General features: G+C 39.2%; 1 protein-coding gene across 2 annotated transcripts in view; it reads left to right on the top strand.

Moving 5' to 3' along the window:
- The window catches only part of RARG (retinoic acid receptor gamma), a 139,378-nt gene that overhangs the window by 35,686 nt on the left and 88,556 nt on the right, over nt 1-15,136 (top strand). The window contains exons 1-2 of one of the 2 annotated variants that reach the window (XM_087925398.1): nt 12,442-12,638; nt 14,432-14,791. In XM_087925398.1, the coding sequence (XP_087781524.1) occupies nt 14,614-14,791 (178 nt within the window). In that variant the 5' untranslated portion in view covers nt 12,442-12,638; nt 14,432-14,613. Of the gene's footprint in view, nt 1-12,441; nt 12,639-14,431; nt 14,792-15,136 lie in introns of those variants that run through there. The other variant, XM_087925397.1, reaches the window with a different exon arrangement.

Below are 15,136 nucleotides of genomic sequence, written 5' to 3'. Positions count from 1 at the left end.
ATTTTAACTGGGATGTTTGATAAAATAATATGCAATTGTAATATTCTTTAGCTTTTTAATTTTTTAGACAATCAAAGATAAAAAGATCATATACCTCTGAAGCTACAAAACCTGCTGAAGTACAAAATTTGGATTATAGAAATTGTTTCAGTTCGTATTCCTAATTGAAATCAAACATGGACTCAACTATCCTATCTTTTTTCTAAAATACGTATTTCATTCCATAGATATTGTAATCTATGACTACTGGGGACTCACAGACTTCAATGTTGTTTTAGGTTATTCCCCCCCCCCCTTTCTTTTATGTCAAAGATATTAAAAATTATTTTAAAATCCTCTTCGACTCAACTGGAGTTGTCATCCATTTGATATGAAATGTGGAGGCTTGTATTTCCCCCGTTTCCATTTCAAATATATACCGCAAGATTGGTATCTCTGTGTATATTATATATCTATTTATTAAATTTATATGTCACCCCACCAGTTTCTATGACCAGAACTAAGAGTTAAAAAAAATTGGGATGTGTATTACATGGCCTGACTCTATTGGAACAAGGAATCAATAGTTATCCAATTGCATTGTTCTTTTTCCCCCTGAATTATCTTAACAGTTCATTTTCTCTTATTTCTTTCTCAGTTTCTCTTACCTATTTTTGCAGAAATGTTGGAAGGGTTCCATTGGCCAATGGAATGAATTGCTATATTCCATTCAAATAGAACATTTTTCTACTCCAAAGGCCCTCTAAGTAGAAAGGACTCTTCTGCTGAAAACGGCAACAATTGTCGTATGTTCACACTAATCTCCATGTGGGTTTTGATTGATCTAGAAGTCTTTTGCCATATATATGGAGTGGTGTCTGTGTTCCATGAAATTGTCAACTTGAAAGAATTGGGAAACTATGTCCTTCATTAGGATCACACCTAAAGGCCATATGACTTCCTAAGAATAATCACTTACATTTAGTTTAAAAAGGAGACAAAAGAAACACAGGAATGCACATGTTGAGCAGTAGTAATTTATTAGAAATGTAGTATATCCCACCATAGGTGGGGAAAATAATGACCAAATAATCTATGTGTTCCTTGTATATACTATTTAGATTTTATTTGAATTATCTGCCAATCTCCAATGAACTTTAGATGCCATGTGTGTTGATGGAGCATTTTGAGATCTTTGCTGACTTTTTTTTTTTAATGGTTCTTGACCAAAGGACAATTTAGAATTGTCAGAATAGTTGCTAGCAGGCATTTTCTAATGTTGACATGATATGCCCTCTATAAAGTAAGGCATATGTACTCCTGATATCTTCTCTTTCAGGTGGGTAACTGTATCAGCCCTGGGGAAGAGATTATGTCCTACTAAGACCCAAAGTCATTTGGCATTTGCAGCTAGCAAATTTGAAGACAGCAGGTCATTATATTCATTTGGGTTTTAAAGGCTTTGTTCTAAAAAGGGATGTCCTGAAGGGATGAGTATAATGATCTGGAATTTCAAAACATACTTTGATATGTTAAATGGGTTGGAGAAATAGTATAGAGAAAAAGCCTTTGAAGATTCTTCTTTGTCACGACAATGAAGAAGTGTGGGAGGACTCATGGTCCTGTGGTACAGTGCTTATTTCCCATAAGGCAGAACATTCTGGATTGTTTTGCTATCATCCATTCAAAAAGTATATCAGGTAATATGGGAGCTGATGGTGCTCTATGGAAATAATAACATTAAACTGGGAAGGTAATTTGGGGGAGAAAAATGGCATTATCGGTGAGAAAAAGCATACTGGGCCAGAGCAGAGCCTCACTTGGTAAAAGGCAACTTAATAAGGATATGTATATTATTTTATTCATTGCAGTTTTGGGAAAAGAAGTATAATGTGTACGTGTATGTGGGTGTGAGAGTCTGCCTTTGGCTTTCTGGCTCAATTGCTAAAATGTCTTGGGTGGCCTTGAATGCCATCTGTTGGGATGATGAACATGAAAAAAGTCTTAAAACCTTTTATAGCTTCCCAACAAGTCTTGGAAAATGAATAAAATATGGAAATGTTTTATTGTTTGGGAATTGGAACTGAGAGAAAAATGACATGAGATCAACACTTGTGGCTCTCGTGTTCTGAAAAATATAGCTCTCAGTTCTTCATTGGAGAGCAAATTATTTCATCCCTGCATTTTATTTCTCACTAGCAACATTATCTTGTGACACAAAGAGCAGGAAGCATAAGTTCTATCTCTTTTTTAGCATTACTAGTGAAAACTATACTTAGAAATAAAGTTGGACACATTGGAAACAGCTTTTGAAGTGAGAAACTTAAAAGTGTTTTCTGATATTTATTTTTCAGCATTTAAAAAAATGTAATCTATGGCTCTATTGATGCCTGCATTACAACTGATAACAAATAATTCCTACTAATTAGTGGGAAGTTTTGGAATATGCTACATAAAAGGAATTTAAAATCTGTTCTTTGGTAATTCTCATAACACATTTTATTTGGTTATTTATTATAAGTGGTATTTATTAGTTCACTGTTTAGTCAGAAGTGTACCTAGGGTATTTTTTACACAATCAAGGAAAATATTCACAGGTGTACAATTTAAAGATGTGGCACAAAAGAAAAAAAAATAAAGGAATGAAAAAGGAAGCGTAAAACAAGTTCAGGTACCAGTTCATAAACTTCAGTAGTAATTCTTGTAGCTTGGGCTAGTGCTGATGAAGCCTAGCTTATTATTTCATCCACTTCTATTGTGTCCGTATGTACATGGGTATACGTGTTTTTAGGGGGAAATGTATAGTATAAGAACCATATCAAATGTCTGAGAAATACACATTTTAATCCCTACTTAAAATTACTCAGCTGTTACCGTCTGATGAATGCTATTGTTCACCTCCGTCTTTCTTCCATGCTGCTGCATGCTAATTTTCATTCCCATCTAGTGACCTACTGGGCTATGCGGTCATGATATAATATAAGAACTGTCTTTATTAGTCTTTAGCACAAAATCGGCTGCATGACTACTAACTGTAAATACTGTATTTTTTTCCTGTGAGAATTCAGGAATACTTCCATGTGTTTTTGCTTTTGGTAACTTTAATCTGAGGGTAGTAAGGAGTGTGACACAAATTTTGCTCATCCAATAATGAAGAGGCTGTTCATTAACCAGATTGGTGTAGTAGTTAAGGCTTCAGGCTAGAAACCAGGAGACTGTGAGTTCTAGTCCTGCCTGAGGTACAGAACCAGCTGGGTGACTTAAGCTGGTCACTTACTCTCGGCCCTAGGAAGGAGGTAATAACAAACCACTTCTGAACAACCTTGTCAAAGAAACTGTAGGGACTTGTCTAAGGTAGCCTAAGAGAATTGAAGGGGGAAAAAATTGGTTTCAGGCCTAAATTTGTGTGTGTCTTCATGTGGGCACTCAGGCCAGTGCAACCGTGTTTCCCATTGCATATGGTTCCCTTGCGCACAGAGAGATGGTATACCTTTCATCCTATTTTCTTTGTGTATGGATCATTCTCTCTTAATTGCTTTCTATTGACTCTGCCCCTTTTGTACATTGCATTGCTGAAGGGAAAGAGTGGTTTTTGGCATGGAAAGGGTTAATGGCTAGTGGTGCTGGGCTCAGGAATGTTGCATTGCCAATGGTGGAGGGGCAACCTCTTTGGGGCTTGTTTTGTTTTTGTTGCTCAAGCTTGTAGGCCTGGTTCCATTTGGGATAGGTTGGAGACTCAGTACCTGTGCTTTATTTACTGTGGGCTCTAAACTAGCCATTCCTATAGTAAGTAACCTCCAGGATTCACTTGTCAGCTGGTAGCTTAAAAACAAGATGACTGTGTCTAGTTGTTCTGTTGTGCAGTGCTCTATAGCGTTGTTTTGAGGGTAGGAGTTGAAACAGTTTGTGTGTGTGTGTGAGAGAGAGAGAGGGAGAGAGGGAGAGAGAGGGAGAGAGGTGGGATTCAAATTGTTTTTACTATCGGTTCTATGGCCATGGTTTGGTGGGTGTTGTGTGGCTTGGTGGGCGTGGCAGGGGAAGGATACTGCAAAATCCCCATTCCCTCCCCACTCCTGGTGGAAGGTTACTGCAAAATCCCATTCCCTCCCCACCCCACTAACCTGCTTTCCAGCTCCATTCTCCTGTGCAGGGCACAAAAGAAAACCCAGCCAATCAGCTGGGACTCAGGAGGCAGAGAATAGATGGGGGCGGGGCCAGTCAGAAGTGGTATTTGCTGATTCTCTGAACTACTCAAAATTTCTGCTACCAGTTCTCCAGAACTGGTCAGAACCTGCCGAAGACCACCTCTGGTGTATGTGGGTTTGGACACTCTCTCTGTCTCTCTCTCTCTGTGTCTATTTGATTATTTAAGTAATCTATTTCATGCATTTACACACATTGTAATATTGAATTCTCAACCTCCAGATGTGTTGGTTTACAACTTCCAAAGTTTCCTGCACACCATAACCATGCAAAATGGGAAGTCTGTGTGTTACAATTCAGCATCTGGAGACCTGATTACAGATCTGCGCCCGTGGTCAATATTTATATACCAGTGTCCTTAGAGAGAAGCTCATTTAGTATAAACAGTGCTTGCCATATTTATAAGAAGTTTCCCATCTAGTAACTACAATTCACATAAATAAAAATGTACTATTCTCTCTTGTCCAGAATAGAATAGAGTAGAATAGAGTAGAATAGAATAGAATAGAATAGAATACTTTATTGGCCAAGTGTGATTGGACACACAAGGAATTTGTCTTGGTGTAAATACTCTCAGTATACATAAAAGAAAAGATACATTCATCAGGAGTCGAGAATCATAAGGTACGACACTTAATGATAGTCATAGGGTACAATAAGCAATCAATCATACTAAGAAACAGTCAATATAAATCGTAAGTATACAAGCGACAAAGTTACAGTCATACAGTAACAAGTAGGAGGGGATGGGTGATAAGGAGTGATGACAAGATTAACAGTAATAGAAGTGCAGACTTTGTAATAGTTGAACAGGGTTGAGGGAATTATTTGTTTAGCAGAGTGATGGCTTTCGGGGAAAAACTGTTCTTGTGTCTAGTTGTTCTGGTGTGCAGGGCTCTATAGCGTCATTTGAGGGAAGGAGTTGAAACAGTTTATGTCTGGGATGTGAGGGATCTGTAAGTATTTTCACAGCCTTCTTTTTGACTCGTGCAGTATACAGATCCTCCATGGAAGGCAGGTTGGCAGCAATTGCTTTTCTGCAGTCCTAATTATCCTCTGAAGTCTGTGTCTGTCCTGTGCCTGTCCTGTTCTGATTGCAGAACCAAACCAGACAGTTATAGAGGTGCAGATGATAGACTCAATAATTCCTCTGTAGAACTGTATCAGCAGCTCCTTGGGCAGTTTGAGCTTCCTGAGTTGGTGAAGAAAGAACGTTCTTTGTTGTGCTTTTTTGATGACGTTTTTGATGTTAGGTGTCCATTTTAGGTCATGTAATATAATAGAACCTAGAAATTTGAAGATCTCTATTGTTGATACGGTGTTGTCTAGTATTGTAAGAGGTGGTAGTATGGGAGGGTTTCTTCTAAAGTCTACCACCATTTCTACGGTTTTGAGTGTGTTCAGTTCCAGATTGTTCCGGTTACACCACGAGGCAAGTTATATAACCACCTGTCTGTAGGCAGATTCATAATTGTCTCGAATGAGACCAACCACTGTTGTGTCATCAGCAAACTTCAGTATTTTAACAGATGGATCGTTTGAGATGCAGTCATTGGTATATATTTATATTATATATTGGTATATACAGTATATTGGTATATATTGGTGTATATATATATTGGTATAGTGGTATATTCAGGAGCCCTATGCCTAGTTTTGACCTTTTGGCTTCCATAGGAACAACAACAAAATGTTTTAGGGTAGGGGTTCAAGAGGATCAGTGATAATAATTTACACACATACAAATGGCTACAATAGTAAATGGTGATGTTTTTGATGAGAGGTCACCACTAGTCTTTCACTAACCCTGGCTTTTTAGTCCTAGATAATTTTAATAATAATCTATTTCACAACTATTGTGCAGATAACAGGATAAAAAGTGAAATATTGTTTTAAGTCTTTATTGTGTATTCAAATGTTATGAGTACGTGTCAACTTATTAGCAGCCATGGTGTGGCGTAGTGATTAAAACGCAGTATTGCAGGCTAACTCACTGCTCACTGCCAGGAGTTTGATCCTGACCTGTTCAAAGTTGACTCAGCCTTCCATCCTTCTGAAGTTGGTAAAATGAGAACCTAGATTGTTGGGGGCATCAATCCCGCAATTGTAAACTGCTCAGGCAGTGCCATAAAGCATTATGGGGCAGTATACAAGTCTAAGTGCTGTTGCTTTTGCTATTTATTTTTTTTTTTTGCAGATCCACCTAATACTCTGTTATTTGACCATAGAAAAAGTCTTCAATACTAATAAAAGTTTCCAGGTGTATATTATAAGTCACATTTGGAAAATGTTGCCTTCATTGCTCCTTTTCCCAACATTTAAAGATTATTTACAATTGATTCCAAAATTGAGCGGGGAGGAAAAGACAGGGTTTTCCCATCTTCTGAAATTGTGAGAATAGTTTCAGATATTGTTACATATATCTTTCACAAAGCAACCTCTTGTACACAGTAAAAAGGCTGTTTTGAAGTCCTGCATTCTTTTATGTTATTTTGGTTGAGTGTATTACAATGAAGCTAGTTATTGTGCTTAATTGACCATGGTTTATTTCTTCATACAATTTGTGAATGCATGAGTGGCTTATTTTTTGAAGCTACTTTGCTTATGATATCTTCCTGTAAAAAGGAATTGAAAAGAATTATAAAAAAAAATCTCTCAGTATATAAAACTATAAAACTATATAAAATATAACTATATATATAGTTATATAACTATATAACTATAAAAAAATCTCTTATGATATCTTCCTGTAAAAAGGAATTGAAAAGAACTATAAAAAATATCTCTCAGTATATAAAACTATATAACTATATAAAATATAACATATATATAGTTATAAAACTATAAAAAAAATCTCTTATGATATCTTCCTGTAAAAAGGAATTGAAAAGAACTATAAAAAAAATCTCTCAGTATATAAAACTATATAACTATATAAAATATAACATATATATAGTTATAAAACTATAAAAAAAATCTCTTATGATATCTTCCTGTAAAAAGGAATTGAAAAGAACTATAAAAAAAATCTCTCAGTATTGCACTTAATTCTAATAACAAAACACTGTCCATAATTGCATACCCTCCTTCCTTCCTTTTCCTCACCCTTCACAGGAAGAGATGAGAAACTTTCCCTCTTCTTAAAAAATATTGTTATCAAAGATTTTTACAGAAGTAATGATGAAATGATATAAGGAAAAAAAGAAAAGATGAGAAAACTGGAAAATAGGACAAATATACATAAAAAAAGAAAAGATGTGATTTCCGATCTTCTTTATAGCAGTTACAAACTTATTTCTCCTCCCTCCCTGACCTTAAAGTTACATCATAATTCAATTCTCCAATATTCAACTTTTTTTAATCAGCAAATCCATAAATCATCAGTGCACGTTTTCCATTTTCAGCAAAAAGCACACAAGAGATTTCAGTCTTTAATAAAAATGAGAAACTAACTTTCCCAAATGCTACAAATGACAGTGTAAACAATAGTGTGTTCCTGGCTTACCTTTCTGCCTTTCTGTAGTTGGAGGAAATGGCCAGTTATGACCTCTCATTTTACTTATTCTTTGAGCAGCCCATTGTACATCTAGCTGGAATTAAACAAAGGGAAGCAATATTTAAGCATTGTGTATTTATTTGTCAATTTGTACTCCACTGCCAACACAAAGACATTAATGTTAAAATATTAAATCCTTCCTCTCATATATTATGATTACCATTTGGACTCTGAACTGTATTAGGAGTCAATGCAGTACAGTCAATGTGCATAGAAGTCAGGATCTTGAAATTACTATGTTAATTGTTAAGTAGGAAAGGGGACTTTGAATTCTAAAGTTCTGAGCAGGAAAAGCTACATACAGCATTGATCTGATGACCAAAGCCAAAATATTTTTAGTTCCAGTCCTATTCTATATTACTGAAGTAATTGAGATGAAGTTTATTATAGGAAGTAAGATGAAAAAGAAGAATTGCTTAACAATTGACAAACAGCAACTGCAATTGAGATAGCTTTGTTCAATAGCTGACCTTCCATTATAAATAATGTAGCAGCCAGGATAATTTCTTATCGCAAAGTCAGAAAAATAATGCTCCCAGGCATGACCTCTTTATAACCTGATGACCCAGAAATTATAGTAAAAGAATTTCTGTTGTCCTAATATTATGATTTGAGGAACCTGGCTCAGCTTTTCTGGTTGGCAATATACCATGGTTCAGTTCTTAAATGGAAACTAATATATGTTTCTAGTGGACAGGCCGAAATATTTTTTAAAATAAATTCTCTTCTTTAAGCATCCATTTTTTAACAAGAAAGAGAGGCTTTTGAGAAGCAAATGGTTACTTTTCCCCTTGAAAGTCTTTTGCAAGATTTGTGTTTACAAAAAGGCAGAGTGTTATTTATTTTTATTTGTTTTGGAGGGGAAAATTAATTTTAAAAAGGACATAGAGAACTCATTCCATTATGGGCGCTGAAGTGTATGGAAAATACAAACCATGACAGTTTAGTGCCAGAGAATTTCAGTGCCGTGGCCATGGGTAGTGACTGCCTTAGTCACCCGTAAGTGATAACATTTGTATATTTCTTATAAATGCCTTTTACTATAAGCACTGTCCACTATATGCCAACTCAGTCTTTCACACATTGTGCTATTTCCTTCTTCTCTAGACTACTCACTCCATTTCTTTTTAAGATGAAAGGGAGGGAGGGATATATATGTATGTATGTATGTATGTATGTATGTATGTATGTATGTATGTATTTCCCTGGGTGGAACACTTTGAAAGCCATCAGAGCTAATAGGGTGGCTTCTGTCCAAATTTAGATCCAATCTCCTACCTTTATTTCTTTGCTCACTTCTTGACACAACTTATTTTTTCCTCACCTCTCAGATTCTGACTACTCCAGAGACATTATTGACAGCAAAGTAAAGTTTAGGAGCTATTTTTTTTATATGGAAGTTAGGAATGTTATGTGCTCAGTGTTCCCTTACTAGTTGTGACTGCCAGAATGCTTTGGAGAAAAGTTCAAATTGTAGTTAGAGATTGTTGTTGTTATAGCTAGAGAAGGACTCATTTATTCATGTAAGAGTCTCAGTTTCTTGAAGCTGTAATACAGACATGCAGCAACGAAAATTTAGGAGCAACCGGATTAAATGCTCCTATTTGAGTTATTATTCTAAGGTGTTCTGATTAGCCAATCTGGTAATAGGGTTTTTTAGGATCAGCCTCAGAGTATGGAGAATGGAGAGCAGAGTTGCCACATGCATGTAAATGTAATAAATAAATAAAATTTGGGACAATAATTTGGATGTGGAACAGAAAGTTGAAGGTTGCTGTTGCTAATCCCTATCATGCATCTATTACCTTCCTTGCAAGATCCTGTGGTCGTGCGATGTCCTTCCAAGACAATAGGTGATAAAGCCTAAGAGATGTAATACACTTTAGGACTGCCTTTGGACTGTGTTGGTATAAGGAGAAAAACTATGTTAATGAATAAGAGTGACTTAAATCTGATTCAGACATAGTGATGAGAGGAAAGCAATAGCAAAGGCAGAAAAAAGGTGTTGCAAGTGGGATCCAGAGTGTCAGGTCAAAGGGTTTTCTGCCAGGACAGGATATGAACTCCAAGATCTGCTAGATATAAATGATGGTGCTATATTTTGGCATATCTAAAATGGCACACCTTGAGGAAGTCACCTTTATACTACCATATTAACTATCAAAAGAAAATTGTGAGACCAGTGTGTCTGGAGAAGGCTGATACAAGATACTGCAGTTTTATTTGAACATATTAAATAGACTCATGTGTAAAAACCTGCTGTTTGGTAGGATTGGAAACTCTTGTGTTCAAAGTATGCATTAACATTTTCTAAAGTCAATTTTAGTCACAGGAAAACTGTGGAGCTTTCAGGTCAGGTTTCATGGAAACCCCCTTCCCTCCCAATATTCTACTTAGTTAATTAGGAAAAGAGGCTATTTGGCTCATTTGGGGCTATTGATACTTGAAGAATGTAGTAGCATGGAAAATTACATTTGTGATGGTTCTGAGAATATGTGCTACAGATTGTTAACCGGCCTTCTCTCTTGCTACATCTTCTTCAGAAATTGTGGTACAACCAGGAAAATGTGGCTTAAACTAGTGTAGCTCCTCTTCAGCCACACCATATTCATAGCTTCTTGGAGACTCAAATCACCCACAGCGGAGAATGAAACTGGGTCATTTTCCCCCCAGGAAAGATCTTATCCAAAACAGTTTGAAAGCACTTTGGAGATCTTGTTGGAAGACAGGTTATGGCAAGCGGCCTCTGGGAAGTTTGGCAGTCAGAGATCATGTACAATGCACAGACATGTTAATTTTGGTTGTAAAGCAGAGGTGTCTATAAAACTGATTCTACAACGGAGATTTTGCTACACAGAATGCCTCAGTGTTCATTCCTCTCCCTTCGCCTGATAGCCTTTTCAGCTGTACTGGCTAGAAATAATGGGAGGAGTAGCTCAACACATCTTGAGGAAAGCTTCCACAGCTTGGGGAAAGTGATATTAGCAGAAGGCATAAATCATGCCGATGCAGGCACTTATGATAAGAAAATATGAACTCCATCTCTTAAATTGCCACAGAAGAGAGTTTCAAGAAGCATAACGATTGCCATGAATCTTGAATATTTTTCTTTGATTTCCTCCCCTTGAATTATAGCGCCTAAGAACCATTCTTTTAGTTTAGACATCCCTAAATCCTTTGCTGGCTTCTTTCATGCCCAGAATATGGGATTGCCTTTATCTTCTACCTAACCAGGTTGACCTTGTTAAAAAAAAAATCCTTGTGCAAATGTCACAATAAGCATTTCTTTATATATATATATATAAACTATCTCCAGCTCCTTCTTTTGCCTTTTCTCCTCACAACCTCAGCCGCCTTCTACCCCAGCAGAAAAGTTAAGAATCCAGTTTGGGGGTTTATTTTGTGTTTTCCGCCCACTTTTTCTTCTCCTATTAAGATGCGGTTGATTATTTGAGTTTCCACCGCAGAAAGTGTATGTTGGGAAAACGTGAAGGAAATGGATATTTGGTTCATATGAAAGAAGAACAAGAAAGGGGCTGAGAAGAGGGGGTGGTGGTGAGGGGAGGAATTGGTATTTTACCAAAAAAATAAAGGCCATTAGACAGATGTATTAGTGCAGGATGTCATTTTGAGGTTATTGTGAAACGAATGCCAGAGTTCACAGGCTGTTGCCCTGCTTAGGCTGAACCTGGCCTCCGATTTCTCTCTTCCTTTGAAATAACTGTAAGCTCTTTGCAGGCAGGGACTGGCTGTCTCCTTGTGCGAGTGTGAAACTGGGCCACGGAGAACTCAGTAACAGAAAAAGTCTTTGACTGTGAGGTGGCTCCACGCGGCTCTGAGCGATTGTATCAGCTGTTCCCGGTGTATTTTTTAATATATTCTTTAATCTTTTAAAGAGAACTGGTTTCTTAGAAACGTGCCCCCGTCTCTACCGAGATACGTGCTTCTTTGTCCATAAGGGCTAGGAAGAAATCGGGAGAATATATGGATTTCAGCGCCTTTGGGAGGGATCTATTCCCCTCTCCACCCATCCCACCCCCAAAATAAGGAACCCCCTAAGAGTGACCGCCGGGTGACCCTCACATTCCCATCCACGGTTGGGGCAGTTTAAAAGGCTGGGCTCCCGCTAACAGCAAAGGAGTCCAATGCGTGCCTGGAAGGAAGCAGAACTCCGTACCGAGATCTGAGACAGGCAAAGAGGAGCTTCGCCTTGGTTTTCTTGACGTTGCTGCCATTGGAAAACATGCCCTTCCGTTACCCCCTTTTCTCTCCGCCACCCGCACCCCACCCCCACTTTTCCACTGCGCCAGGAGGCAACTGCGCCCCAAGTTTGCTGGCAGGAGCTCGCGCTGTTTTCTTTCAGTGGGTTTCTTTTCCCGGTTTCCGTGCGCTTGGACACCTCAGCCTGACGGCGCGTTTATTTTTGGAACACGAGCTTCCAAAGAGGCCCTCACATATGGAAAAGTTTACGGAAATGAAGCCTTTAAACTTAGCTTGCTCGCTTGAAATCTAGTGGCTTTTAGCTGCTCAGGGCACTTGGCAGGACCCACGGCAGCGGGGACGGGGGCTGGGCTGGGGTGGGGGAGGCGGGCGGTGCCGGGAGTCTCAACCCGAGCCTTCGCAGTTTTTAAAGGGGCCGAGCGCAAAGCGGTGCCCTTCAGCCCTCCCCGTCCTCGGAGGCAGATTTGGCCGGGGCAGCGAACAGGGCTCGAGCCAGAAATGAGCCAGAGCGATTGGCGAGAGGCGGGGTCTTGGCTAGATGACAGCATGAGGTGACACTGCTGCGAGGAAAGCCCACGGCACCGAAGTTACACGGCGGCAAGAGTATTTCTCTTCAGCCAGCCAGCCACACGGCAACATGAGAGAAAAGATGATTGAGGCAACGTATGCCTTGCCTCTGGTACTGAGCTGCATATAAGCCCCCCTGAAATTGGCCCCACTCTTGGGTGGAACGCCATCCATTTGGGAGAAGAAAAATGAAAGACGGGGCTGGCGGGAGGGAGGGAGGGAGGGAGGGGGATGCAAAAGACCGAGCCGGGGCACAAAGGCTCGGAGCAGAGGAGGTAGGCGCGGGTGTGTGTGTGTGTGTGTGTGTGTTCTGCGCGTGCAAACCCAATTCAGAGGCCGGGAGTATAAGAAAAGGGGGAGGGGGGAAGGTGAAGAGTGAGTGATGGGCTGCGGGGGTGGGGTGGAAGGCGGCAGGGAGTAGGTCGGAAAAGCAGCGCCTCCTCGGAGTCGGCAGGAAAAGGCGCTGCCTGGGCTGTTGTAAATTAGGCCTGTGGTGTTGGGTTCCATGTGGAAGATGTGAGCTCACATTCTACCCCCAGGGTGGTACAGCCCCAGCCAAGGCCTGGCAGCAAGAACATAAGCTTCATTTATCTGGGAACCTGAAATGACTCTTGATTTAAATCATATGGTAAAAAGCACCCAAAGAAGAAGAAAGAACAACATCAGCAAAAAAAAAAAAAAACCAACAACCCTCCCTGTTTTGGGAAATGGTTCAAGAGGGGGAAAAAAACCACACACACACACACACACACACACACACATATATATATATATATATATATATATATATATATATATATATATATATATATATATATATACACACACACACACACACACACACATACACACACAAACTTAAAGGGCCAGTCTCTCCGCTTTCTGCTGCAGAATGTGGCAGCAAACTGGCCCCAGTGGTTCAATTCCACATCTTTTCAATTCCACATCTCAACAATTGCATCTGTGGATTGGGGCTAAATCTGAGAATATGTCTGGCTCTGAATGTATGAAAAGAGACATTATGTCGTCTTGGGAAGGAGGGCTTTTAAAACAAAGAACTCATATTGCCAGTACATAAGTCTGGTTACTGAGGGGGATCTCTGTTTTGGTGGGGTGGTATTAAACCAAAGAAAACAACTAGAATGTGTCCATCTCCATCGAGAATTTTTTTTATTAGCATGTATGTGAAGGTATGGATAATTTCATTCTTTTTCTGGGGGAAAAAATCTTCAAATTGACTTGTATGTAATAAAAAATATATATGCTTATTTGCTCCCTTGATGCCAAAGACACTGCATTCAATCTCTGCAAGATAATTTTTGCATGTTCTTTTTCTAGCAGGCAATTCTGATCTTGAAAAGCAGGAATCAGTGAACGCCACCGCTCATGTGCTGAGTGCTTTTGCCTTGTCACAGAACAATCCTAACCAGTTTCAGAAACTTCTGGGATTTGGGACTGTATTCTCAAAACCAGGTCAAGGGAAGGAGAGGGGCAGGGTGGACAAGCCTCACCACCAACAATTCTTATTTTGGAAATTAATCACAGTTTTTGTGTGTCTAGCTTCTTTCCCTACTACTTTTTAAAAACTGTTTATTTTTTATTTTTTTAAAAAACTGGTCTTTTGCCTATGCCCTTAAGAACATTAAACCAATAAAAGTTTGACTGGAGTGCAGATAAGTAGTATCAAGAGTTTATTCTGCTAAAATTCATTGTGTGTCACACTGCTGGTTACAAATAAGTAGCAAGACAGATCCCCCCCCCCAAAAAAACCTTGGTAATACTAGAATGAGCTACCAGAGATCAGGGTGCATATTACATATTGCATATATTACATAATACATATTCCTAGAGTGGGCTGTTTTCTCTATAGTTGAATACTATTAATGTCAATTCATTCCCTTGCAGGACTGCATCAGAAGGAGACAGGAGAGGAATGGCCTTCTCCCTTTGAACAGCATTCTTGCAAAGGCCACAATCATGGGAGCATCTGCCTGGAGCACTGTCAGCACCAACCAGCTTTTTTAAGAGGAGTTTTTTGTTTGTTTGTTTTTTGATTTTCTCACGCATTGACTTTCCTATTCTCAGTCATGGCTGTAAACAAAGAGAGAGGCTGCCCTGGTGGGACACCTCTGGCTCATGTAAATGGCTTCCCTTCTCCTGCTGTGTACCCCTTCCCTTTCCCTAACCCACATTTCGAGGTGCTGACCAACGGAGGTTACTTCCGGAGCTACCCTACCGACCTGCCGAAGGAAATGGCATCACTGTGTAAGTCCCTTGAAAGGAAACAGTGACGGGGGCATGTTGGCACGAGGCTGGGTGCAGTTGGGATGTTGGCTCCACACCCTAAAGATACCATCAGGACTCAAAACCTTGTCTAGCATTGTGGGCAAATTTGGTTTGAGTGCTGTCCTAGTGGGGCATAATGCAATGAGAGAGATGTTGTTGGGTATGGATCTATTTTTGCTTTTAAGTTGCTTCTCTCTACAATACCAGCCATAGCAAACAACCAAGCTTTAAACTGCATAGGCTAAATGTTTTGTGAGTAGCATGAGGTTGGCTTAAACACTGTAGTGGATGATTGCCTTGGGCATCTCCTCATACCCCGGCCCT

Source organism: Pseudonaja textilis, chromosome 2 (genome assembly GCF_049901715.1).
Source record: "Pseudonaja textilis isolate UNSWEBS1 chromosome 2, rPseTex1.2, whole genome shotgun sequence".
NCBI lineage: Eukaryota > Metazoa > Chordata > Lepidosauria > Squamata > Elapidae > Pseudonaja > Pseudonaja textilis.
This window is presented reverse-complemented; position numbering and strand designations above follow the sequence as displayed.